The sequence below is a fragment of the Quercus lobata genome, chromosome 2 (genome assembly GCF_001633185.2).
Source record: "Quercus lobata isolate SW786 chromosome 2, ValleyOak3.0 Primary Assembly, whole genome shotgun sequence".
NCBI classification, from domain to species: domain Eukaryota; kingdom Viridiplantae; phylum Streptophyta; class Magnoliopsida; order Fagales; family Fagaceae; genus Quercus; species Quercus lobata.
The window spans coordinates 86437170-86461181 of NC_044905.1; the positions used below are offsets into that span (position 1 = coordinate 86437170).

A 24012-nucleotide genomic window follows, 5' to 3' on the forward strand; every position below is an offset into this window, starting at 1 on the left:
TTGGATGCCTTCCAAGGATACCATTAGATACCACTGGCCTTAGGTGATCAAGAGAAGACAGCTTTTGTCACCCCTACTGGAAATTACCACTATAAGGTGATGCCTTTTGATTTGAAGAATGCAGGGTCTACCTATGAGAGGATGATGACTAAGATGTTCGAGTCACGATTGGGCAAGAATATTGAAGTCTATATAGATGATATGGTGGTAAAGAGTAAGGTGGTGTCCGAGCATGTGGGAGACCTCAGGGATATTTTTAAAATACTGAGGAAACACAAATTGTGCCTTAATGCTTCCAAGTGCTCTTTTGGCATAGGATCAGGCAAGTTTTTAAACTATATGGTTACTCACCGTGGAATTGAGGTTAATCTTGATCAGGTTAAGGCAATTAACAATCTACAACTACCTTGAAATCCCAAAGAAGTCTAGAAGCTAACAGGGATGACGGCAGCCCTGAACCATTTATCTCTTGATCAGCGGACAGATACAGACCCTTCTTCCAGTTGTTAAATAAGTGGAAGAGATTTGAGTGGACCGAGGAGTGTATCTCAACCTTTCAGCAGCTTAAAGAGTACCTTTCCTGGCCACCTGTCATGTCCAGGCCTGAGGTGGACGAGGTCTTGTTTGCCTACATTGTTATGGCATCTTATGCCGTAAGCTTGGTGCTGATCCGAGTTAATGATGGTGTGCAGAGGCCAGTTTACTATGTGAGCAAGTCATTACATGAGACAAAAGTTCGTTATCTACCATTAGAGAAGGCTATTTTGGCAGTGTACATGCCACACGCAAACTCCCCCACTACTTCTAATCCCACACAGTTGTTGTTTTAACCTAATTTCCACTTCGATCCCTACTTTGGAGTGTTGACTGCACAGGGAGGATTGTCAAATCGGGTACAATCCTAAAGGCTTTTGACATCAAGTACATGTCTCACACCTCTGTCAAGGGTCAGGTCCTTGTAGATTTTGTGGCTGAGTTCGCTGAATCTCTAGCAGAATAAGAGGTGAAAAAGCAAGGCATGGATGGAAAATTAGTTGGCATGGTCTCCTCGCGAGAGCCTTTATCCTGGAGGGTATATGTTGATGGCGCAGCAAATCAAAGGAGTTCCGGACTAGGGCTAGTTCTGGTATCTCCTGAGAAGGTCACTATTGAAAAATCTTTAAGACTGGGCTTCTCAACCACAAACAACGAGGCCGAGTATGAGGCTCTATTGGTAGGGATGGCCATTGTTCAAAAAATGGGTGAAAAGGCAATAGAGATATTCTCGGATTCAAGATTGGTCGTAGGTCAGGTGAAGGGGGAGTTAGAGGCTAAGGACGTGAGAATGCAAGATTATTTGAATCAAGTTAGGCACTTGCAATCAGGGTTTGAGTCTTTCAGTTTGCTGCATATCCCTAGGAATGGAAACACACATGTTGACTCTCTAGCCATTCTTGCAACGTCCTCAGCATAGGGTTTACCTCGAGTTATCATTGTTGAAGTCTTATGCAAGCCTACCGAGGGGGAAAGGGAAATGGTCCATATCCATCAAAATAGGGTAGAGCCTAGCTGGATGGACCCTATAATGCTATTCCTTAAGAAAGATATTTTGCCCGAGGATAAGTCAGAAGTTGACAAGTTGCGAAGAAAGGCTCCTCGATTTTGGCTGTCTGAGGATCAAAAATTGTACAAACGCTCTTTCTCCAGGCTGTACTTGTTGTGCATACACCTTGAGGTATCAAAGCTACTTTTGAAGGAGTTACATGAAGGGATTTATGGAAGCCACACAGGAGGCAGATCCTTGTCTCATAGAGTCCTTACGCAGTAATATTGGTGGTCGAACATGCAGAAGGAAACACAATAATATGTGAAGAAGTGTGACCAGTGCCAAAGATTTGCCCCAAATATTCATTAACCAGGAGGAGTCCTTAATCCTCTGTCCAGCCCTTGGCCCTTTGCTCAATGGGGCTTGGATATTGTTGGACCTTTTCCTAAGGTAGCAGGGAATAAGAGATATTTACTAGTCGGCACAGATTACTTCACCAAGTGGGTTGAAGTTGAACCATTGGCAAATATCAGGGACGTGGATGCCAAGAGATTTGTTTAGAAAACATGGTCACTTGGTTTGGGATTCCTCATACATTCATCTCGAACAACGAACTTCAATTTGATAGTAAGGCCTTCAGGAGGTATTGTTGTGACCTAGGAATTACGAATAATTATTCCATCCCAGCTTACCCTCAAGGGAATGGATAGGCCGAGGCTGTTAATAAGGTCATAGTGGGTGGACTCAAGAAGAGCTTGGATGATGCAAAGGAAAAATGGGTGGAAGAGCTGCCACACGTCCTTTGAACATATCGAACTACGCCTCGCAAATCAATAGGAGAGACACCCTTCTCAATGACATTTGGAGCCGAGGCTGTTATTTCTCTAGAAACTGGATTTCCAACTCTGAGAACGAGTTCTTTCACCTCGAGCAACAACGATGGGTTATTGGAGAAGAGTTTAGACTTAATTGAAGAACGAAAAGAAAATACTACGATCCAATTGACCTATTATCAACACAAGCTCAAGTAAGGGTATAATGCCAACATGAAGCGAAGGCCATTAGCACTAGGAGACTTGGTGTTAAGAAAGGTTTTAGGTACTACAAAGAACCTAGCATGGGAAAAGTTAGAGCGCAACTGGGATGGGCTATATCGCATCACATCAGTGGTTGGAATAGGTGCATTTTATCTTGAAGATCTAGAGGAAAGGGTTGTACCAAGCTCTTGGAATGTAAACAACCTGAGAATGTATTATTATTAATGAAATTTTTCTTTACCACATTTGGGTTCATTATATTGCCTGTCATGCGTTCTACTATTTACTTGAATATCAAACAGAACCTTGATCATACCTAGCTCCTCGGACCACATACCTTAAGTAAATTGATATTTTTAAAAAATCTATCTAAGTATTAAACAGAACCTTAGCTATGTCTGGCTCCTCGGATCACATGCTTTGGGTAAATTAATACTTCCTGACATCTATCTAAGTATCAAACAAAACCTTGGTCATGCCTGGCTCCTCAGACCACATACGTTAGGTAAATTAATATTTTTAAAACATCTAAGTATTAAACAAAACCTTAACTATGCCTGACTCCTCGACCACATGTTTTGGGTAAATTAATACTTCCTGATATCTATCTAAGTGTCAAACAGAACCTTGATCATGCTTGGTTCCCCGAACCACATACCTTGGGTAAATTAATGCTCTAAGCTATCTTCCTAAGTATTAAACAGAACCTTAGCTATGCTTGACTCCTCAGATCACATGCTTTGTGTAAATTAATACTTTCTGACATTTATCTAAGTGTCAAACAGAACCTTGGTCATGCCTGGTTCCCTGAACCACATCCCTTGGGTAAATTGATGCTCTAAGCTATCTTCCTAAGTATTAAACAGAACCTTAATTATGTCTGACTCCTCGGACCACATGCTTTGGGTAAATTAATACTTCTTGGTATTTTTCTAAGTGTCAAATAGAACCTCGGTCATGCCTGGTTCCCTGAACCACATACCTAGGGTAAATTGATGCTTTAAGCTATTTTCCTAAGTGTTAAACAGAATTTTAGCTATGTCTGGCTCCTCGGACCACATGCTTTGAGTAAATTAATATTTCATGGTATTTTTCTAAGTGTCAAAAAGAACTTCGGTCATGCCTGGTTCCCCAAACCATATACATTGGGTAAATTGATGCTCTAAGCTACTTTCTTAAATGTTAAACAAAACCTTAGCTATGCCTGACTCCTCGGACCATATGCTTTGAGTAAATTAATACTTCTTGATATTTTCCTAAGTATCAACAGAAACTTAGTCATGCCTGGATCCTCGAGCCACATACCTTGTGTAAATTGATATCTCTTAATCATTTTTCTAAGTGTTAAATGAAACCTTAGTTATGTCTGGTTCATCGGATCATTTACTTTGGAAAAATTAATACTTCATGGTATTTTTCTAAGTATCAAAACAAAGCCATAGCCATATCTGGCTCCTCGAACTACATGCCTGAGGTAAGTTAGCACTACTTATTAAGTATCTGAATGTCTGATGGGGTCAGCCACTCTACATGGCAAAGGCCTTCATTGTGGTAACAAGTTTAAAAGAAAAAGATATGCCCATGAGCATCACTTAAAGCATTGCTAAAATACCTATATCTGTTTGAGAGTTAATTGCTCCTTTAGTCCTTTAAGCTTACTAATGAGTGGAAGATTGAGTAAAGTTAAACCTATACGTATACTACATCAATGTGTATGTTTTTAAAGTTAAAACTATACTTTGCTCCTTTATTCCAATTGGGTAGTTAAAAAGGCATCTTCATAGTTAGATGTGGTATACGATGAACATAGAGAAACTATAGTGACATCGAAATCCTCCTTTCTTCTTGAGGAGCCATAAAGAAGAATCTCGAGAGGCTATTGTAGGGGTGATAGGCCCAAGAGTACATATCTATGTATATATTGGGACAAGGGCCCAATTTGAGGACATGAATAGTTCGAGGATGGGTAAACACCTTCCTAAGAATCCATATTGGTAAGTAAAGAGGTAAGGTCTGATTATAACCATCTGAGAAGGCTGTCCGAAAAGGAATACTTCCTTGGCTGAGCGAAGTCGAGGTCAGAATGTGTGGTCTAACACTAGGAGCAACGTTCCGGGTGATTCCACTTATGAGCATAAGTATCTAAAAGGAACAGGACAGAGGAAGGTTATGAAATATCTCAAGGGAAAGCTGTTATCACCGCATCAAATGCTCTGTAGCTAACTTTCTGGCTGCATTAATGTGGAGAAGATCCATGAACAGTGCTGCATTGGCTGCCCCAACGCACAGAGGTCCTGAGAGGGTGTTCGATGAAACAAACACTCAAGTAGTGGCTTGGATAATCAACAAGTGGAGGGCCAAGATCATCTAAAGAGAACTATATAATGTAAGAGACCCTCCATGGAGGAAAGGGGGGGGGGGGAGAAAAACACTGTAGCAATCAAGAACTGAACTTGTAATCAAATTTAAGAATCAATATATAAGAACTGATCTCCTCGAATTGAGCCGAGGACGATTTTCTTTAGTTTAAATTTGTCAGTCTTCATTTTCTTGTCATCCAAACCTACTTTGCCTGTTGTCTGATTCATTAGAGCTCAGTTTTCTGACCTACTCTCTACAAATTCATTGTTTTGGGTTTTTTGGGCCTAAATCCATCTACCTTTTGGGCTAGGAACTCAAATCTGGTACTTACAATTACTATTATTTTAAGTACAAAGTTTGGCTACAAACTTAATTGTAGCCTAAAACTACAACTCCCACTAAAAAAATAAACAATGCTACATATTTTGAAAATAATTGTTGGATTATTTTTTTTTTTATATTCTTAACACACATGTCAAATTTTGTACCAATAATGTTATTTACTTTTGATCCATAATCTTATTTTTTATGCATAATTTTATACCACAAAAATTTTGAAATTTAAACATTTGATGAGTTATTGCTAGAACTAAGTTTATTACCAAACTTTCTCATAATATTTTTAATTATCACCTGTTCTGTAATTGTAATCTCGACATTCTCTTGCCCCATCGCTCAACCGACCCAATGGTCATCAAAGACATTGCTGATGGCGAAGAAAGTCCATCCCATAAACCAAATAACAGACAGCGAAGAAAACCCAACATCATGTTTATGGGGTTTTGCCGTTTTGGTTGGCAACGTCGTAGGATTTTCAAGGCGTATGGTGTAAGAAAGCTGATAGTCGTCAAAGATTGGTGGGCTTTTAATCCACGATGTTCCTATGGCGGTGGTTTTTAGGTGGTGGTTGTTGTATTGTGTTTTTTTTTTTAATTGAAACTTTTGGGTTGATTTGGTTTATATGTTATAATTGTGAAGAGGATTAGCCAGTAGCCAAGGATCAATAAAGATTGGTAAATATGGAATAATTTTTTTAAATGAATGCAATTCATATAGTTTTCACAATTTTTGGCTAGCTACATGGGTGTTTTTGGATTGGGATAATTATATGGTTAAGAAGACAAGTCAAGTTTTCTTATTTCGGCCAAGAACCTTGTGGCATGACTACTATCCTTTATTAGAAAAATCATTGCTTAAATCCCTATTTACCCACTTATAAGTTGTGCGTCTAACAACTGATTATAAGTTACTTATTGCTTAAATTATTTACCGTTTATGGGTCTTATACTGTTTTTTTCTCTGTTTTATTTTAAATAATATAAGTGTTTTTTTCCCCCCAAAAATAAGTGTTTTTTTAAAAAATATATTAGTTTTTAATTTTTTATCTTATATTATATAAAAAAAAAATTATCAAAAATAAACAAGCGTATACGTGGGCTTTGCGTGAACGCGCAACTGTTCAAATATTAATTACTTGATTTTGTTTTTCCTCGGTTAGTTGAAATGCTATAACTCGACCAATGTGGCAATTGGCGATTTATCCGTAGTACAACAATTGACTTGAGCGATCAGAATTCAGAAGTAGTCTATAATACTAGGTAAAATGAAAAAAGAAAGAAGGGGCAAAAAAAAAAAAACCCCTACATTAGGTAGGAGTAGGTTTTACTTGAAATCTTGAAGATATGAAACAAGTCCAATTTTCCCTAGATAGTTGAGGCCTTGACTTATTCAATTACTATAGAAAAAAAGGGTCTATTCAAGATTACCTTCTTCAGTCAAAAAAAAAGTCTATTCAAGATGACTGACAAAGCCGGAAGAACTTTTGTTATAAGTTTCAATGTTTTGCATTAAATCTTTTAAATGTTTAGCATTAAACCTTAACATTGTATTATACTTGAAACAAAATTTAGGTATGTATAACTTCTCAGGAAAAATGCTAGTGCCATTAAAAAAAAAAATCACAATTTTTGTCATAATTTGCTAAGTGGCGAGTTGTAAGTGGTGAAGAAAAAATAATGGGTCCACATCTTCACCCCTCACAACTTACCACGTAATGTGGCAAAATTTGTGATTTTTTTGTAGCATTAGCATTTTTCAATTTCTTAGGCATTGATCTTTAGTTCCACAATTAAAATTCCTTTAAAAAAAAACCTCAATTAAACTCAATCACGTAGATTTAACTAATGAACCACCAAGTTGCATTTAATTGTCCATAAGAGAAGAAAACACATATTATGCTCATTAGTCAATACAATCATATAATTAAATATAATAAAGAAAAAATCACTGCTTGGTGCGATGGTCACTCTACAAGTATAAGTGCTTGTGAGGTGTGGGGGGAAAGGGTCGGGGTTCAAGTCTCCAGGAGGGAGCTTCACACACATATACACTTAGATTAGGTTAGAGTAGAATTCTATCTTGTATCAAAAAAAGATAGAAGATCTAAGACACTGTACTCAAATATTTTCCTTATACTTTTTATCATTCTTTCATGCGTATTATTTTTCTTTTATATATTTTAATAATTACTCGTCAAGATTAAAATTATTTTTTCAATATACAGTAAACAAATCTTTTATCCCTACAGTTCCTAAACCCATGGTAATTATAAAAGTCATTAGCAAATTAAAATTTTTGATTGAGTAAATTATATTTTAAACCCTATAATATATTGATGGTTTAAATTTAAATTCCACACTTTTAGAAAATTTCAGTGTATGTTTGAAAATTCGAATGGGACCGTTTTCAAAAATATATGGCGTAATTTGAAAATTTTGAAGAATGATTTACTTTCAAACCATCCATATTATGTAATTAATTTTTTTTCTTCAGTAAATTGATATTTCTTGGATTCATTGTTTTTTTAATATTAAAAATTAGAACTTTGGATTCTTATTAAGACTTAAGGAAGTTAATATCTCAAAAATAATCAAACACTTGTACTTGTAGAGTGACTATCATACCAAAGACGTTCGGTAGTACCTCAAATCCTTGTGCCTCTCCTGCTAGCTCTCTTGAGGTGTTAGGGTGAGGTCTGTGGCGTCTCGGTCATAGTAGTTATGGCTCAATCCAACATTCCCTAGTGGAGGGTGCCCCTATTAGGTCACGCCTGGGGGTTAGTCACAAATGGTCGCCCCCGCCCCCATTTTCGTTCATCAAAAAAAAAAAAAAAAATTTTGTCCAAAAAAAAAAAAAAATCTCCAAAATTGATTACTACGTGAAAACAATTGTTACACCACCCCCCTCTCCCTCTTTGATGTTAAAGTTAGAAAGTTAACTTTTACTTTCGAGAAATAATATGTTCATAACATTTGAACTAATAATAATTAATCACTTATAATTTATTGTAAAAATATTGTAAAAAATTAATTTTAATATTGGGTTCGAATTTGAACTAATAATAACTAACCACCACCTATCAAAAAAAAAACAACTAACCACCTTTATTATAAAAATATTATATAAATATTATGAATGTAGTACCTCTTATTTCAAAAAATAATATGTACATGACATTTTTACAGCGTATCTATTTTGAAATGACATCAACAGAGAATAAAAAGTAAAAACTACTTGAAGTACAATTTTGCAATTACCTAATCAAGTAAAACAGTTAAAAAAAAAAATTTGAAGCCGTTCCAATTCAAATATCGCCGTAAAGTCCACCCACACTCGCCCACTCCCGTCGAATTAAGTCTCAACTAACTAATAATCTAAACGACCAGAAATACCCTTTTTCAACACGTGATACACCCGCTAAAGCGAGTGACTAAAATAACTCAAACGAGCGCGAGTACGCATTCGCAACGCACCCGTCATACTTGTCTTTCCCGCGGCCATTAAATGGTCCCTTCTGGCTTCTGCATCCAAACCGTATCACACTTTGAACAGACCTCTCACACCACGACATTCAAAGAGAGAGAAAGAAAGAGATAGATAGCTCAACAGTGAAACCAAACGCATAGACTTAAATTCGGCGAAAGAGGCATTAATGCTATTGCTCAACTACCATTGTGATCCATTACTACTAGAAAGTAGTAGTACTGATATTTCTCCTATTTTGTACTCACCACGCTCAACTGCCAAACTTTTCGCACATTTTTAAACCCTACTTACTGCATTAGCATTGTTAAAAAAAGCTCTCTAGTGTTCATTTTTAGAAAAAGTTTGTGTGTGCGTGTGTGTGTGTGTGTGTGAGAGAGAGAGAGAGAGGTTGATTTGGATCTGGATGTGGAACTCGGCGGAGAATGCGTTTGCGAGGACGGCGTCGTTTAGGGAGGATGGAGAGGACGAGGAGGAGCTCCGGTGGGCCGCGCTGGAGAGGCTACCTACCTACACTCGCGTACGGAGAGGGATCTTCAGGAACATGGTTGGAGATCACATGGAGATTGAGGTCACTGAGCTCCAAGCTCAGGAGCAGAAGCTCGTGCTTGATCGACTCGTTACCTCCGTCGATGACGACCCTGAGCGATTCTTCCAACGCATGAGAAGCCGATTTGACGCGTAATAAATTTTTTTTCTTCTTCTCTTTTATCTCTTAAGAAATTTCGTGTAATGGCTGTGTTTGGTTGTTGAGGAAGTGTAGGAAAGGAAATGAAGAGTTTGGAGTTGTGTGTGGCTCTGTTCAGTTAACTGAGTGTAGTTGAACAATTTGTGAGGATTATGATCGGTTGAGTTTCTGATCTTTTGGAAGCTGAATTTGACGTTTTTTAGTTTCTCTGTTTTACTTGCTGTCTGTGTGTGTGAAATTATATATTACTATTTGGCTCTGTTTGGTTGCTGAGAAAATGTAGGGAAGGAAATAGAAAGTTTGAAGTTGCATGGCTCTGTTTAGTTAACTGAGCGTAATTGGACAGAATTTGTGGATTATGCTCGGTTAAGTTTCTGATCTTTTGGAAACTGAAATTCTCTGTTTCTCAGCAACGAACAGAGGATTGGTTTTGATGGCTTAATTATTCTTTTATTTTATTTTTTTATTTGAATTTTTTTTTCTTGCGTATGATCTGAATTATTTGGCCTTTTACCATTTCTCAATTCTTATTTCACTTCCATCCTGCATTATTTCGAAATTTGGATCAGTAATTTTTTTTTTCTCTCTGTTTCACTATGATTTCTTTGTCGATGTGCCATTGCTTTTCTTAGTGCATTTCCTGTGAGTATGTATTATCTTCAAGCTGAATTTTCTTCTAAATTGCACATTTTATTGTGGTTGATACTTAATAGTTTTTGGTTTTTATTCCTCTCTCCCAAATTTGGTGTTACAGAGTAGATTTGGAGTTTCCAAAGATTGAGGTTCGATTTCAGAATTTTACAGTTGAATCATTCGTCCACGTTGGAAGCAGAGCACTGCCAACAATTCCCAATTATGTTACTAACATGGCTGAGGTAGAATTTTACTTGATGAATAATCATTTTATGAGGACCCAAGTTTTTCCCAACTTCTGATTGTGTTTCAATTTCATTTTGTGAAAAAATGTCAATTTAGGCATTTTTAAGGCAGTTGCGTCTATACCGGGGACAGAGAAGCAAGTTGACAATTTTAGACGGTATTAGTGGGTTAATTAGACCATCAAGGTGAATTTTGGAGATTCGATCAGAACCCAGTTGTTCAATGTTTGTTCAGTTTGTCTGTGTTTAATAAAGGGCTGTGTTATCTTGTAGATTGACATTGCTATTGGGTCCTCCAAGCTCCGGAAAGACAACTCTAATGTTGGCTCTTGCAGGTCGCCTTGGAACTGATTTGCAGGTACCAAAATCATGACCCTAAATATGATGTGTATGTGCCTTACTTCTTGGTAATCACGCCTTTTGGTTCTAGCGTAAAAAGATTTGCAGTGTCATGTTAACACTGACCCTCTGCAGGAAAGAGCTATTAGGTTTCTCAATTTTGAGGACTAATTTAATCGCCATAAGCTGTTGTGTTTTATGCATTTCCTATCTGTACTTGTTTATCTGTTCTACCATAGTGAATAGTAATAATAGTAGAATGATGGTGAATGAAATAGATAAAAAAAGATATTCATAAAAGAATATATAGTAAGATACATTGATTTGTCCAATGTTGTGGGTTTGGATCACATCACTCATCTTTGTTCATTAGGATTTGACAATCACAGTATTATGAGAAATTTAAAAGATGTATTTATTCTAATTTAAGTGATCGCTTTGCTGATTAAATGGAAATTTTTTGCTACTAATCTCCCTATTGGATTCTTCATTTCCTCTTTGCTACTGATACTTTGATCCCCTCTGAAGACGTCAGGTAGGATCACATATAATGGACATGGCCTGAATGAATTTGTTCCTCAGAGGACAGCTGCTTATGTTAGCCAACAGGATTGGCATGTGGCCGAAATGACTGTAAGGGAAACTCTTGAGTTTGCAGGACGCTGTCAAGGTGTTGGGTTCAAATATGGTAAGCTTTGGTTAACATTTGTGTGTATGAATTGTGCTTATTTAGATGCTGACTTCTGCATACTTCTGCTCAGATATGCTAACTGAACTTGCAAGAAGAGAAAAGAATGCTGGCATAAAACCTGATGAAGATCTTGATATATTCATGAAGGTACTTTGCACTTGTTAGATGTTTTGTCTGTTGTGGCATCCTTTTTTTTTGGCAGATAGTTTATAATTGCTAAGAATCTTTGTTCACATAATTTCTTTCTCTAGTCGTTAGCTCTTGGGGGACAGGAGACAAGCCTTGTAGTGGAGTACATTATAAAGGTATTCTCTTGATGCTGGTTACCATTGGATGCATATAACTGATGTCATTACGACATCAGAAATTAAGAAACTCATTTGATATTTTCACTTCATGAAGGACCAATTAAAAATTAAATGGATTAAGTGTTGCTTAAGTCTAGAGTTAACAATTAAATGGATACAACCATAGAAAGGAAAAAAAAAACACAAGTATATCACCTCAATCCAAAACAATAAAAGAACACAAGAATTTGGTGATGAGTGGAAAGTCTTTGAAGAACTCTTCAAAAGAAAAACTACTCTAGGGTAATCTACCAACAAGAAGATTTTCTTTTTTGTGAACTACCAACAAGAAATTCCACTATAGAAAAAGTGAAAAACTGTTGCAATAGCCTAAACTTATAAAACCTTGGTAAATACTCTCTATGCAACTTCCACAAATGACCTGTTCGCCTCCCACTACAGTTACCCCAGAACTTTGGAAATCCCGTATGAAACTTCTTCCAAACAAGCCCATCTGCAACCATTGGAACTCGAGTACTCCAAAGGACTCTTAAAATGGATACACTAATGAACTCATTGATAAAGGGTATGCAACTATGTTATTTGAATGAGAAACTCTCCAAGAGAACCTCTAGAAGGAACTCACAAGAACACTCAAGGGAAAGGGTTTTCTGAAGGTTTGGCTCAGCAGAGTTAGGTTCTCATATGGCGGTCTTTCTCCTCAGGAATTTGTATAAGGTTTTATATAGACAAAAAGTGAGTCATAATGTGGTTTCAACCAAGTAGTTTTATTGATTATTGCAATCTCAAGTTTTAGATGAGAAATGAAGTTGTTCGAGCATGTCTTTTGAAACTTGATTTCTCCAAATTGCTTCTTCACTTGACTTAATACAACCGAATTAGTTGAATACAACTAAGAACTTGTTTTGACACAATAAGTAGCTAGCATATCTCTCCCTTTGTCAATTCTGTGACAAAACCATACTTCAGCTGAATGAATTTATACCACCCTCAAAGAAACCCTTACCCAATACAATCCCAATATACCCTAAGGCCTCTAAACATCAGTGTTACTTTCTCATTCAGAATATGAGATAATATCTCCAACAAGCTTAAATCCTCCATCCCCCTTATGAATACACAAATTCTGATTTCAAAAACACTATCTCCCCCAACTGAAAGCCTGGTCTAATTTCAAAACATCTGTAGAACAATATTTTTAGGGAAAATAAATAAAAAAATTCCTTGAAAGGCATGAGAGTTTACATGGAATAATAATATTCTCTCTTTTATTTCACATGTTAACGTGTCTTGTGAAATCAAATCAATCTTAAAAGTAGAAAAAGTTATGAAATCAAACATCATTAAAAATTATAAGGTTTTCAAATCAACCATTTTTATTTTAATTAAGTTCCACTTTTTTTTTTCATTTTCCTTCTCTCTCTCTCTCTCTCTCTCTCTCTCTCTCTCTCTCTCTCTCTCTATATATATATATATATATATCCTTTTCTTTTTCTGTTTCATAAGATTTTTCTTGGCCACCCTATTTCTTCACATTCACTTATTTTACTTTGAATACCGGCTTTCACACTATTGAAATAGGCATCTCTCTATGATCCATATATAGTGGCTTTGCACTGAATCAGAGGTAGTTATTTCCACTATCTTTTTATTAAAAAAAAGCTTATCTGAACAAAAACAATAATTTCATCACTCATTTCATGCTTGACTAAAAAACTCAGGGTTTTCAAAGAATGTTCAACTCATCACTTAACCCACTAGTGAGTTTAACTAAGAGTAAACAAGTGTACAGGTGATAAAATAGAAATCTAGGGCATACATGACTTTTACACATTAATAATATAAATTTTCATTATTATTAAATATTCATGCACTACGTATGCACACATAATTTCCAAGTTTCATCACAATTTCAAGTTTGTTTTATGTCAAAAGATATATTTATATTCATGCAACATAAGACTTTCAAAACAGAAGACAAAGAAAAACATTTCAGAAATTTATTTTTTCTTTTTGAAAAATTTCAATGTTATTGGATTTTTTTTTAGTAATCACGAATTGAAAATAAAACACACCAAAAACCAAAAGAAAAGAATCGGGCATTAAACTCAAAAGATTTTTTCCCTTAAAAGATTGAAGTATTAGTGCAAGGATGGATTGAGATAGCTCTAAATGGCTGAGATTAAGTGTTGAAAAATTAACTTTGAACCTAAGCTGAATCAGAAAAGTTTTAACTACTTAACTTTTCTAATACAAGGGCTGCGATTGGAATTAAATTTTTAACTCTCGATCTTAGCAATTGATATGCTATTGCATGGGATCCAATCCATGCAAGGAAAATGTGAATGAATGCTTATTTCAAAGAATCTATACTCACCCAGACAACATAAATTTTTGGCTTTGTAGGTGAAGAGATAAGAACATTGGAGTGTTTATGAAAGGAATTGAAATTATTTGAGATTATGACAAGTTCAATACTTGTTTTCCAAAATTCATCAAGTTAATGCTTATTACTTGAAATTGTTTGAGGATATCCAAATAAATGGGACTTTTACCATGAGGTGGTGTTTTCTCCTTCCTAAGCTATGGATAAGTTTTTTTATTGTGGCATTTTGTTTTGCAAACATTGCACACACTCCGTTAAGATTTTTAGCATTCATAGGTTTTGGTTCATTTTTCTTGGTCATCTAAATTTTGTGGCTTTTTGATAAACTTGGTTCCTGAAGAGGAAGTCTGAGAAGTGTTAAAGCCAATACCACTCTTGTTACTTTCAAGCCTCTAAGATTTATGCATTTCATCAAGTTTTTCACTAGTGAACTTTTTTGGTAGAGTTTTTTATTTATCAAGTTCATCATCTAGGGATTTATTATGCATGTTAAATTACCGATTATCCCAAAAGCTTACGAGACAATCAGTAATTTAATATGGTATGAGAGCAGTTCGATCCTGAGTTTGATCCCTGTCTTCACTCTACCTCTCATTTAAAATGTTAAATTCTCACTTGTTGGGTCCCCACTTATTAAGGGGAAGTTTAGTCCCACAAGTAAGGGGGAGTGTTAGAATTATGGTTAAGTGATTAAACTCACCACTTCCTAACAGCTTAAACTTTTAGGACAGTCAATAATTTAACAATGCACAACCTTATTAAGTTTTCAAGGGATTTCTTAACAAATTTCTTCAATTTAGTGTATTCCTTAAAAAGCTTATTATAGACCATTTGAAGATCATCTTCTTCACCCGAATCATTGTGAGATGATTCCCCATGTTCAAGTGTGTCATACTCATTGGGCTCATTTATACTTCCTATAAAGCCAGCAAAGGCCAGGAAGTTTACATTCTTGTTGATACAATCATCAAACTCTTCATTGTCTGATTCATCACTTGGGGTTACCTTTCTGGCTTTTCCTTTTGACTTCTTGTAGTTTGGACATTCTGCATGAACATGTCCAAAACCTGAGAACTCATGGTCATGAAATTGGATAGCTTGAGGCCTTTTTGCTTTCTTACAATTAGAGTCTTTTCTATTTTAGGAATTCTCACTGGATTCACTATTGGGATTTTTTAGCAAATTTGGGAGTATTTTCACCCTTTGTTTGAGAAATTTTCTAAACCTTTTTGGCAAGTAATGTCATGTCATCTTCCAAAAATTCCTCGCCAGAAGAATCATTAGCCTCTTTTTTTTCACTATTTTCAAAGCTATGGACTTCTTCTTAGGTCTAGGCAAGGTTAGTTCATAGGTTTCTAGATCTAGGTTTCAAGAATTTGTGACTCTTGACTAGAGCCTGGTATTGCATGCTGTCAAATGAACTCTTGAATTGTTCACATATTCTTTCTTTTACCTTTTTCATTTAATTTATATTTTTTTTGGAAAGTCTTGTCTCTATGTTTCTTTTCAAGTTTGAAGTGATACCAAAAACTATGTCTAAACCTTTGGCAACTGGTTTGTTCATTTCAAATGATTTTGAGATGTTTCTGCTACATACAAGGCTATGTGTTTCACAATATAGGCGTTTTGAAGACCTGTTATTTAGCAAACTTGTTTTTGAGCATTAAAAAGGTGTTAGTTTTGACTAAGAAGATTGAAAAGAACTGGTTTTAACAGGTTCCAATATAATATTGAGGGCAGGACCCTTTGAAAAAGGGCCATGAAATGACATTTATTCAGATTTGCTTGAGTTTCAATTCTTGTAGGTTTGTTGATGTGCTACAAGCCACTGGGGTAGAAATTATGCTTGAATACTAATATATTCTGACAAAGATTTTAGGGTTGGACATCTGTGCTGACACATTGGTGGGAGATGAAATGCTCAAGGGAATCTCTGGGGGCCAAAAGAAGCGGCTTACAACAGGTGATTACTCTGTATTATTTTGTTTATGGTGTACTAGTAAACTGAATGTATTTATTTATGCTGATTGGGCATATATGTGATTTCCAGGTGAATTACTAGTTGGTCCTGCGAGAGTGCTATTCATGGATGAAATATCAAATGGGCTTGATAGTTCCACAACTTATCAAATAATCAAATATCTTAAGCATTCAACTCATGCACTTGATTCCACCACTGTAATTTCTCTGCTCCAACCAGCTCCTGAGACGTACGAATTGTTTGATGACGTTATACTTTTGTGTGAGGGCCAGATTGTATACCAGGGATCTCGTGATGCTGCTCTTGATTTTTTCACATTTATGGGATTTAGTTGCCCTGAGCGAAAGAATGTGGCAGACTTCTTGCAAGAAGTAAGTAGTAAGGAGCTTGAGATGTGAATTTCTGCTCTATTATTTTGTTTTTGACAGTCATTAATGATTTTTCTGCTTTATTATGTGGTATCTTTGTTAAATTTTTGTACACAGGTGACATCAAAGAAGGACCAAGAGCAGTACTGGTCTGTTCTGGACAGCCCTTACCGGTACATACCTCCTGGAAAGTTTGCTGAAGCTTTTCGTTCATATCCTGCCGGGAAGAATTTGTCTGAGGAACTGGCTGTTCCTTTTGATAAACGCTATAATCATCGAGCAGCCTTGGCAACATATCGCTATGGAGTGAAAAGGCGTGAACTTCTCAGGACCAACTTTCAGTGGCAGAGGCTACTCATGAAACGAAATTCATTTATTTATGTCTTCAAGTTCATTCAGGTGGTACAACTTATTAACTGTTGGCAAAATCTAATTTATATCCTAGGATTCAGCAGTGTTTTTGGTGATATGTCAACTTGAGTTTTGTTATTTTTTTTGTAGCCAATGCAGGTTATAAACCACTTAACTTCCAACTTTTATTTTAAAATATTTAGTTTGGCTTTGTGTCATTTATCTAAAATTAGGCTTCTTCTTGGCCAATCACTACAAATAAATTCCAAATTTATATCTATCAAATCATTCTGACCATATGTCAGCATGATTTATATTGACTTTTTCATCACCAAAGCAGCTTAAATGGATTACTTACTGATTTTTATCAGTTGCAATGCCATTTTGTTTTGAACGTGTAATTTACGTGAAAGAAGGAATTGTTTCTAGTGCTGATTTGCAAGTGTTATTTACTGTTCTCCAGCTTCTTTTTGTTGCTTTGATCACAATGAGTGTGTTTTTCCGGACAACAATGCACCGTGATACGATTGATGATGGAGGGATATATCTTGGGTCACTATACTTTTCTATGGTTATTATTCTTTTTAATGGCTTTACCGAGGTGTCAATGTTGGTGGCCAAGCTTCCAGTGATTTACAAGCATAGGGACTTGCACTTCTACCCAAGCTGGGCTTATACTCTTCCTGCTTGGGTTTTAAGTATTCCAATTTCACTCATAGAGGCTGGTTTCTGGGTGGCAGTCACATACTATGTGATTGGATATGATCCTGCAATCACTAGGTAAATCTTATGTTCTTATGAAGTTCTAAATGTATCCTGACAGTAGTCTTGGGATGGATTTTTATATTAATTCTTGAATATGCAGGTTTTTTCGGCAGTTCTTTTTGTACTTCTTTCTACACCAAATGTCAATAGGACTCTTCCGTCTTATGGGATCCTTGGGCAGGAACATGATAGTTGCCAACACCTTTGGATCATTTGCTATGCTGGTTGTCATGGCTCTTGGAGGGTACATCATTTCAAGAGGTCAAACAGAAATTCTTTCATTGTTTGCATGTTTTATTTTTCATTTCATATGTTTATTCATTTTCTTGTTACATTGTAACAGATGATATACCAAGTTGGTGGATCTGGGGATTCTGGTTTTCTCCTTTGATGTATGCTCAAATTGCAGCATCTGACAATGAATTCCTTGGACATTCCTGGGATAAGGTAATACCAATATATCATCTTACATTCCATCCCAATTGGTAGCTTTGGGTTTTACTAGTATGTGTGTGTATTATGTGACACTTTGGGATTTTTTCTATTCTGGTGAGGATATGATGACATAATATAGAGACAGTTAAAACAAACAGCACTATCACTAAAGGATGTTCAGGCCAAGTTAAGATGCATCTGAAGTGTTATCCTTTCAACTGAGTTTTGTTAATTAATTATCAACAACATAATTAACATCCTTTAGTGTTACCGGGTGAAGGTTATATTAAGATGTTGTAAGAAATTTTGCCTATATCAAATACCAAGTTGTCTGTAAAATCTTCTGTAGCGTAATAGAAGCAATTTACAAGTAATACGTTTAAGTTGAGTTACTGATCTAGCAGATTGCTTCTATCTTGAAACTTATAATTGTTTGTTACGTTATTTATGTAGAGAGTTGAGAACAACTCGAACTCTGGGTTGGGTGAGGCATTACTAAGAGCACGCAGTTTATTTCCAGAGAGCTACTGGTATTGGATTGGTGTTGGTGCTATGATTGGATACACAGTTTTACTCAACATGCTGTTCACATTATTTCTAGCTTACCTTAACCGTAAGTCATTTCTTTCTGCTAAAAAAGTTTACTGATAATTTCCTTCTGGTACTGTATATTGCCAAACAAGAGTAAACATGAAATAAAGGCTAATCAAGTTCATTCTTTTATATGCCTTCAGCTTTGGGTAAGCAACAAGCTGTGGTCTCTAAGGAAGAGCTGCAGGAGAGAGAGAGGAGAAGGAAAGGTGAACCTACTATTGTTGAACTGAGGTACTACTTGCAGCAGTCAGGGAGTGGTATGTAGAATACATATTGTATTGACTTTCTTTCCGTAATTATTTTTCAGTTATTATATCAAAGTCCAACCAAATGTTTAATTTAGCATTAACTTCTTGGCAGCAAAACATTTTAAGCAGAAAGGCATGGTTCTCCCATTCCAACCACTCTCTATGACTTTCAGCAATATGAATTACTATGTGGATGTCCCTGTGGTGGGTATATAACTCCATTCCTTCATGTCATTTTGGGAAACGACTACTCAATTTTCTGATCAAAGTGTCACTTCAGGAATTGAAGCAACAAGGAATAGTGGAAGATAGATTGCAGCTGTTGGTTGATGTTACTGGAGCATTTAGGCCTGGTGTCCTTACAGCATTGGTTGGAGTCAGTGGTGCTGGGAAAACCACCCTCATGGATGTATTAGCTGGTAGAAAAACTGGTGGGGTCATTGAAGGGAACATACGTATTTCTGGTTATCCCAAAAGGCAGGAAACTTTCGCAAGAATTTCTGGTTACTGTGAGCAGACTGACATTCATTCCCCTTGCTTGACTGTTCTGGAATCACTTCTGTTCTCTGCTTGGCTTCGGTTACCATCAGATGTTACCTTGGAGATTCAACGGGTAGATATAAATTGTATTTTGTAATTTTTGTGTGACTTGGGCACAATGTGATTACCGTAGGGTATTTTGCAGGCCTTTGTTGAGGAGGTGATGGAACTTGTAGAGCTCACTCCACTGAGTGGGGCATTGGTTGGTCTACCTGGAGTTGATGGTTTGTCAACAGAACAGCGGAAAAGATTAACGATTGCTGTGGAACTTGTTGCCAACCCTTCTATAGTGTTCATGGATGAGCCCACATCAGGTTTGGATGCAAGGGCTGCAGCCATTGTGATGAGGACTGTAAGGAATATTGTAAATACTGGACGAACAATAGTGTGCACCATCCATCAGCCCAGCATAGACATTTTTGAATCCTTTGATGAGGTATTTATTTTTGATTTTTCATAAATATTTGCTACACAGTTTCTTTTGCAAGTTAGTTTTTTTGAATTATTAAATGCCAGCAATCAGAATTTCTTCTCACCAATAGCATCACAGTCTACAAAAGTATACACATATCTTCTAAGTTTGTATATATTTTTATTAAAACTCCTTAGCAGTTCCAGCTGGTGCGCTCTCCCTGTCTCACAAAGATATGCCCATGACAGAATAATTACAGTATTGAATAATAATTTGTTTCTATATTGTTATGATCTCTTCATTCATCCTCCCCTAATCTCATCTGTCAATGCAGCTTTTGTTTCTGAAGCGCGGAGGAGAGCTCATATATGCTGGTCCACTTGGCCCCAAGTCTAGCGAGCTCATCAAATATTTTGAGGTCCGGTCATGCATGTTTATATCTCTTATAATATGTCATCTTACTTGAAGTGGTTTTGATTCTGTCCTCAGTTATCTTTATGCTATAAAAATTGGCTTCTGCAGGCAGTTGAAGGAGTGCCAAAAATCAGGCCTGGATATAATCCTGCTACATGGATGCTTGAGGTTACTTCTGCTGCTGAAGAGAATCGTCTCGGAGTGGACTTTGCAGAAATTTACCGAAAATCAAATCTATTTCTGTATGTGCAGCATCCATAAATTCTGCCTATTAATTTTGCTTTTGAGAGAACTATCCCTTTTCTTATATAGCTTGGCTGTCTTCTTCCATTTCAGACTTAATAGAGAGTTGGTTGAAAGCCTAAGCAAGCCGAATAGTAATTCAAAGGAATTGAACTTCCCCACCAAGTATTCAAAGTCATTCTTTTACCAGTTGTTGGCTTGTCTTTGGAAGCAAAATCTTTCTTATTGGCGAAACCCACAATACACTGCAGTTCGCTTCTTCTATACTGTCATCATCTCATTGATGCTTGGAACAATATGCTGGAGATTTGGTGCTAAAAGGTTTTCTTTTAAATTTTTCTTAATTTTTAAATTTTTTTAACTCTACAATTGCATAAACTCAAGTAATTGCTGTTTTTTCCATCACCCAATCTACAGAAATCTTCTTTTGATACTTTGTTCCTCGACAATTGAGTGCATTAGTACCACAATTCACTTTATCACATGCTCCCAATTAATAGGTTGTGTCACATTTTTGTGACTTGGAAGTTGTCCAATGAGGATGCTATCTGGTCCTTTTAGTGGCAGATTGCTCGTACCAATGCCATGAACATGTACAGTGTGTTTCTCATCTGTGGATCCAATGGTGGTTGACCATTAATAAACCATAAGGCTCTTTTAGGTAGTAGCAACTGAGAACAAGATTGATTAAAAGTTAAGATGGTTTATTTGCAGCAATAAGATCAATGGCTGCATCAAGATTTGATATGGTTTGAATAAAGGTACAGCAAGAACCAAGAGGAAGGAAAAACAGAACACGGTCAAAGCTACGCAAAGAAGCATTTTGATGGAAGCTTGTGATCTGAGAGTAGAAATGGCTAACTCTAAGATGAGATTAGATTGGATTGGTTGATCTTAAATTGGATAGTGCTTTTCACACTCTAATTCTGTCATAAACACTCTGTGAACTGATAATTGAGTATCAAAAGACTCAAAACACTAATCAAAAGTGGAGCACAAAGCACTTTTTCCTTTTAATCATAGTACACCAAATCCTATGGATCATTATTTTTTTTATTTCCCATTTTTTCCTGAAGAATATTGGGTCTAAATGTCAGTCTGTACCATCAGAATCTCTGACACTTTCGTTTTTGCACAGGGAGACCCAGCAGGATTTATTTAATGCCATGGGTTCAATGTATGCAGCCGTCCTGTTCATTGGAATCACAAATGCTACTGCTGTTCAACCTGTTGTTTCTATTGAGAGATTTGTTTCATATCGAGAGAGGGCTGCAGGGATGTATTCAGCTTTACCATTTGCATATGCTCAGGTTTTCCTTAATTCTGCTTTTTTTTCCCCTATTACACTTCTTGCTGCAAAACACTGGCTTTGCTTAAAGTTAACCATCTTTAATCCCCCTGTGCAGGTTGTTATTGAGTTCCCCTATGTATTTGCACAGGCAATCATCTACTGCACAGTTTTCTACTCCATGGCTTCATTTGAGTGGACTGTGTTGAAATTTATGTGGTACATATTCTTTATGTATTTTACTATGCTGTACTTCACCTTTTATGGGATGATGACAACTGCTGTCACACCAAATCATAATGTGGCTGCCATCATTGCTGCTCCATTTTATATGCTATGGAACCTTTTCAGTGGCTTTATGATTCCTCACAAGGTAATGAATTAAAAAATTTCTTGCTTCTTTAGTATCTGAGTTGGCTAAATCAGACCTGCATGCCATGATATGTCTCCTATTAATATAGTGATCTGTGGGAAATATTAATTATCACCTATTTACTCGCTAAAATTATTGCACGGTTCTTTGTTTAGTTCTTAGAGATATAAAGATGGTGTATTGAGCACCAGTGTCTGATATTAAAAAATACATAAGAATTTTAGGCATCCAAATTTGTGGGATTTACCGTGAGTTATGTCATTACACCATAAAACCAATTGATGATGAGGAAGACAACACTCCAGTCTTTTATGGCATTCAACATCATACCTTGCGAACCTATTTTTAGAGCGGTTATAAGGAGTCGAATTGTGGTCCCTCCAACATAGAATATCGAACCTATTTTTAGAGTGGTTATAAGGAGTCGAATTGTGGTCCCTCCAACATAGAATATCGAACCTATTTTTAGAGTGGTTATAAGGAGTCGAATTGTGGTCCCTCCAACATAGAATATATTTGAACTACTGATTTTTTGAGCTCATCCCTAATACTTATGATCATCTTCTTCTAATTTGAATAAGGTGGCTGTAGAGTGACATTGTAAATAAATTATAAATAAATAATAACAAAAAACCCTTATCTCCACACAACTAAACACTCATTTCTTCCCTTTAATTCATTCTTTGTGATTTTTTTGGTCTTTCTAGCTACATTTCATGACATGTTCCACTTCTTTTCAGAGAATCCCAATATGGTGGAGATGGTATTATTGGGCAAACCCTATGGCCTGGTCTCTATATGGCCTCCTTACTTCACAATATGGTGATGACAATAAACTCTTGAAGCTATCAGATGGAACTCACTTGGTACCTGTAAGGCAGTTACTCAATAGTGTTTTTGGGTATAGGCATGATTTCTTGGGTATATCTGCGATTATGGTGGTGGGTTTCAGCGTGTTTTTTGCAGTCATTTTTGCTTTTGCAATAAAATCCTTCAACTTCCAAAGGAGATGATAGCCAAGTTATGTTCCATTAAGAGCGGTATATCCTCAATGCATGCTTGACGAGTACAGTACTTCCTGGTAAATGAAACCAGTGAGAAATCTATTTATAGCTACATGATTTTCTAGGATGAATTATTTGTTTTACTTGAGTAAAAATTACAGCTAAGCTGGAATTTGTGTGTAAAACTATTAATAGTTACATGTTTCAATATTGTCTATTATACAGAATTAAATTAAAAATATTGTAAAGTCAGATATCAGTGGCATGAGAGTATGTTTTCTACATAATGATTTGAGAACTTAAAACGAGGATGATGTTCTATTTTTATATTGCAATGTGTTCTGTATTATATTAACAATGGCAAAGGTATGCATAGAATTATTTCCACTTCCTACTTTATAATTTCTTCTGTCAGTTTTTAGACCCCTTAAAACGCAATTGATTTAACCTAGGTAATTAGCCAAGTTGTTACTTAGTCCAAATTCCAAGTCTAGGTTATCACAATCAAACAATCATATCATGCATAGCAGCGGAAAATAAATAAGACAATGATATGATCATCCAGGAAAACCAAACTGGTAAAAAACCTAGGGAGGATTTAACCTAGCTCTCCTCAAGGTAAAAAGCAAATCCACTAGAAAGAATCGAAATTCATACAATAAGACTTACAAGCCCCCACGCTCGACTTCTTATTTCTACCAACCAGTAGAACTTACTGACACGACCACGTGCAAGTTCCGAATCCACGGACTCTTTCTTTCTTTGGCCTTTGCAAAACACAAACACCCCCGTTTGTGACTTTGAGATCCCACTCAAAGGTTTAGCAACACAAACTCTCCTGTTTGTGACTTCAAGACCACCCTTAAAGGCTTAGATCATCAACACCTTTGATAACAAAAGAAGGCAGCAACTTCTACAATACCGGATCTTGAGATTCTTCAAGAAATAGCACGGGTAGAAG

The 24012-nt window shown here is 36.3% G+C and overlaps 1 protein-coding gene across 2 annotated transcripts; it reads left to right on the top strand.

The window, feature by feature from the left end:
* The first annotated feature begins 8808 nt into the window (after window positions 1-8808).
* LOC115976990 (ABC transporter G family member 32) lies at window positions 8809-23378 on the top strand. 2 transcript variants are annotated; one of them, XM_031098603.1, is made up of 24 exons: window positions 8809-9426; window positions 10188-10308; window positions 10409-10497; window positions 10585-10669; window positions 11179-11338; window positions 11412-11488; window positions 11593-11646; window positions 15908-15998; window positions 16086-16387; window positions 16502-16783; window positions 17199-17515; window positions 17601-17761; window positions 17844-17947; window positions 18389-18548; window positions 18670-18786; window positions 18890-18981; window positions 19058-19390; window positions 19463-19753; window positions 20064-20147; window positions 20252-20385; window positions 20480-20707; window positions 21525-21696; window positions 21793-22047; window positions 22788-23378. In XM_031098603.1, the coding sequence occupies exons 1-24, from the start codon at window positions 9152-9154 to the stop codon at window positions 23058-23060; spliced, it is 4257 nt and encodes a 1418-aa protein (XP_030954463.1). In that variant the 5' UTR covers window positions 8809-9151; the 3' UTR covers window positions 23061-23378. The 2 variants fall into 2 exon arrangements, with proteins under 2 accessions (XP_030954463.1, XP_030954464.1); XM_031098604.1 differs by lacking the exon at window positions 11593-11646.
* The last annotated feature ends 634 nt before the right edge of the window (window positions 23379-24012 follow it).

What these genes read in the sequence shown, in the direction of transcription:
- LOC115976990 (XM_031098603.1), top strand. Translation starts at nt 9,152, where the DNA reads ATGTGGAACTCGGCGGAGAATGCGTTTGCGAGGACGGCGTCGTTTAGG. An exon ending in ACTATGTGGATGTCCCTGTG is followed by an intron (nt 18,982 to 19,057) that starts GTGGGTATATAA and finishes GTGTCACTTCAG; the next exon opens with GAATTGAAGCAACAAGGAAT. An exon ending in TGGAGATTTGGTGCTAAAAG is followed by an intron (nt 20,708 to 21,524) that starts GTTTTCTTTTAA and finishes GTTTTTGCACAG; the next exon opens with GGAGACCCAGCAGGATTTAT.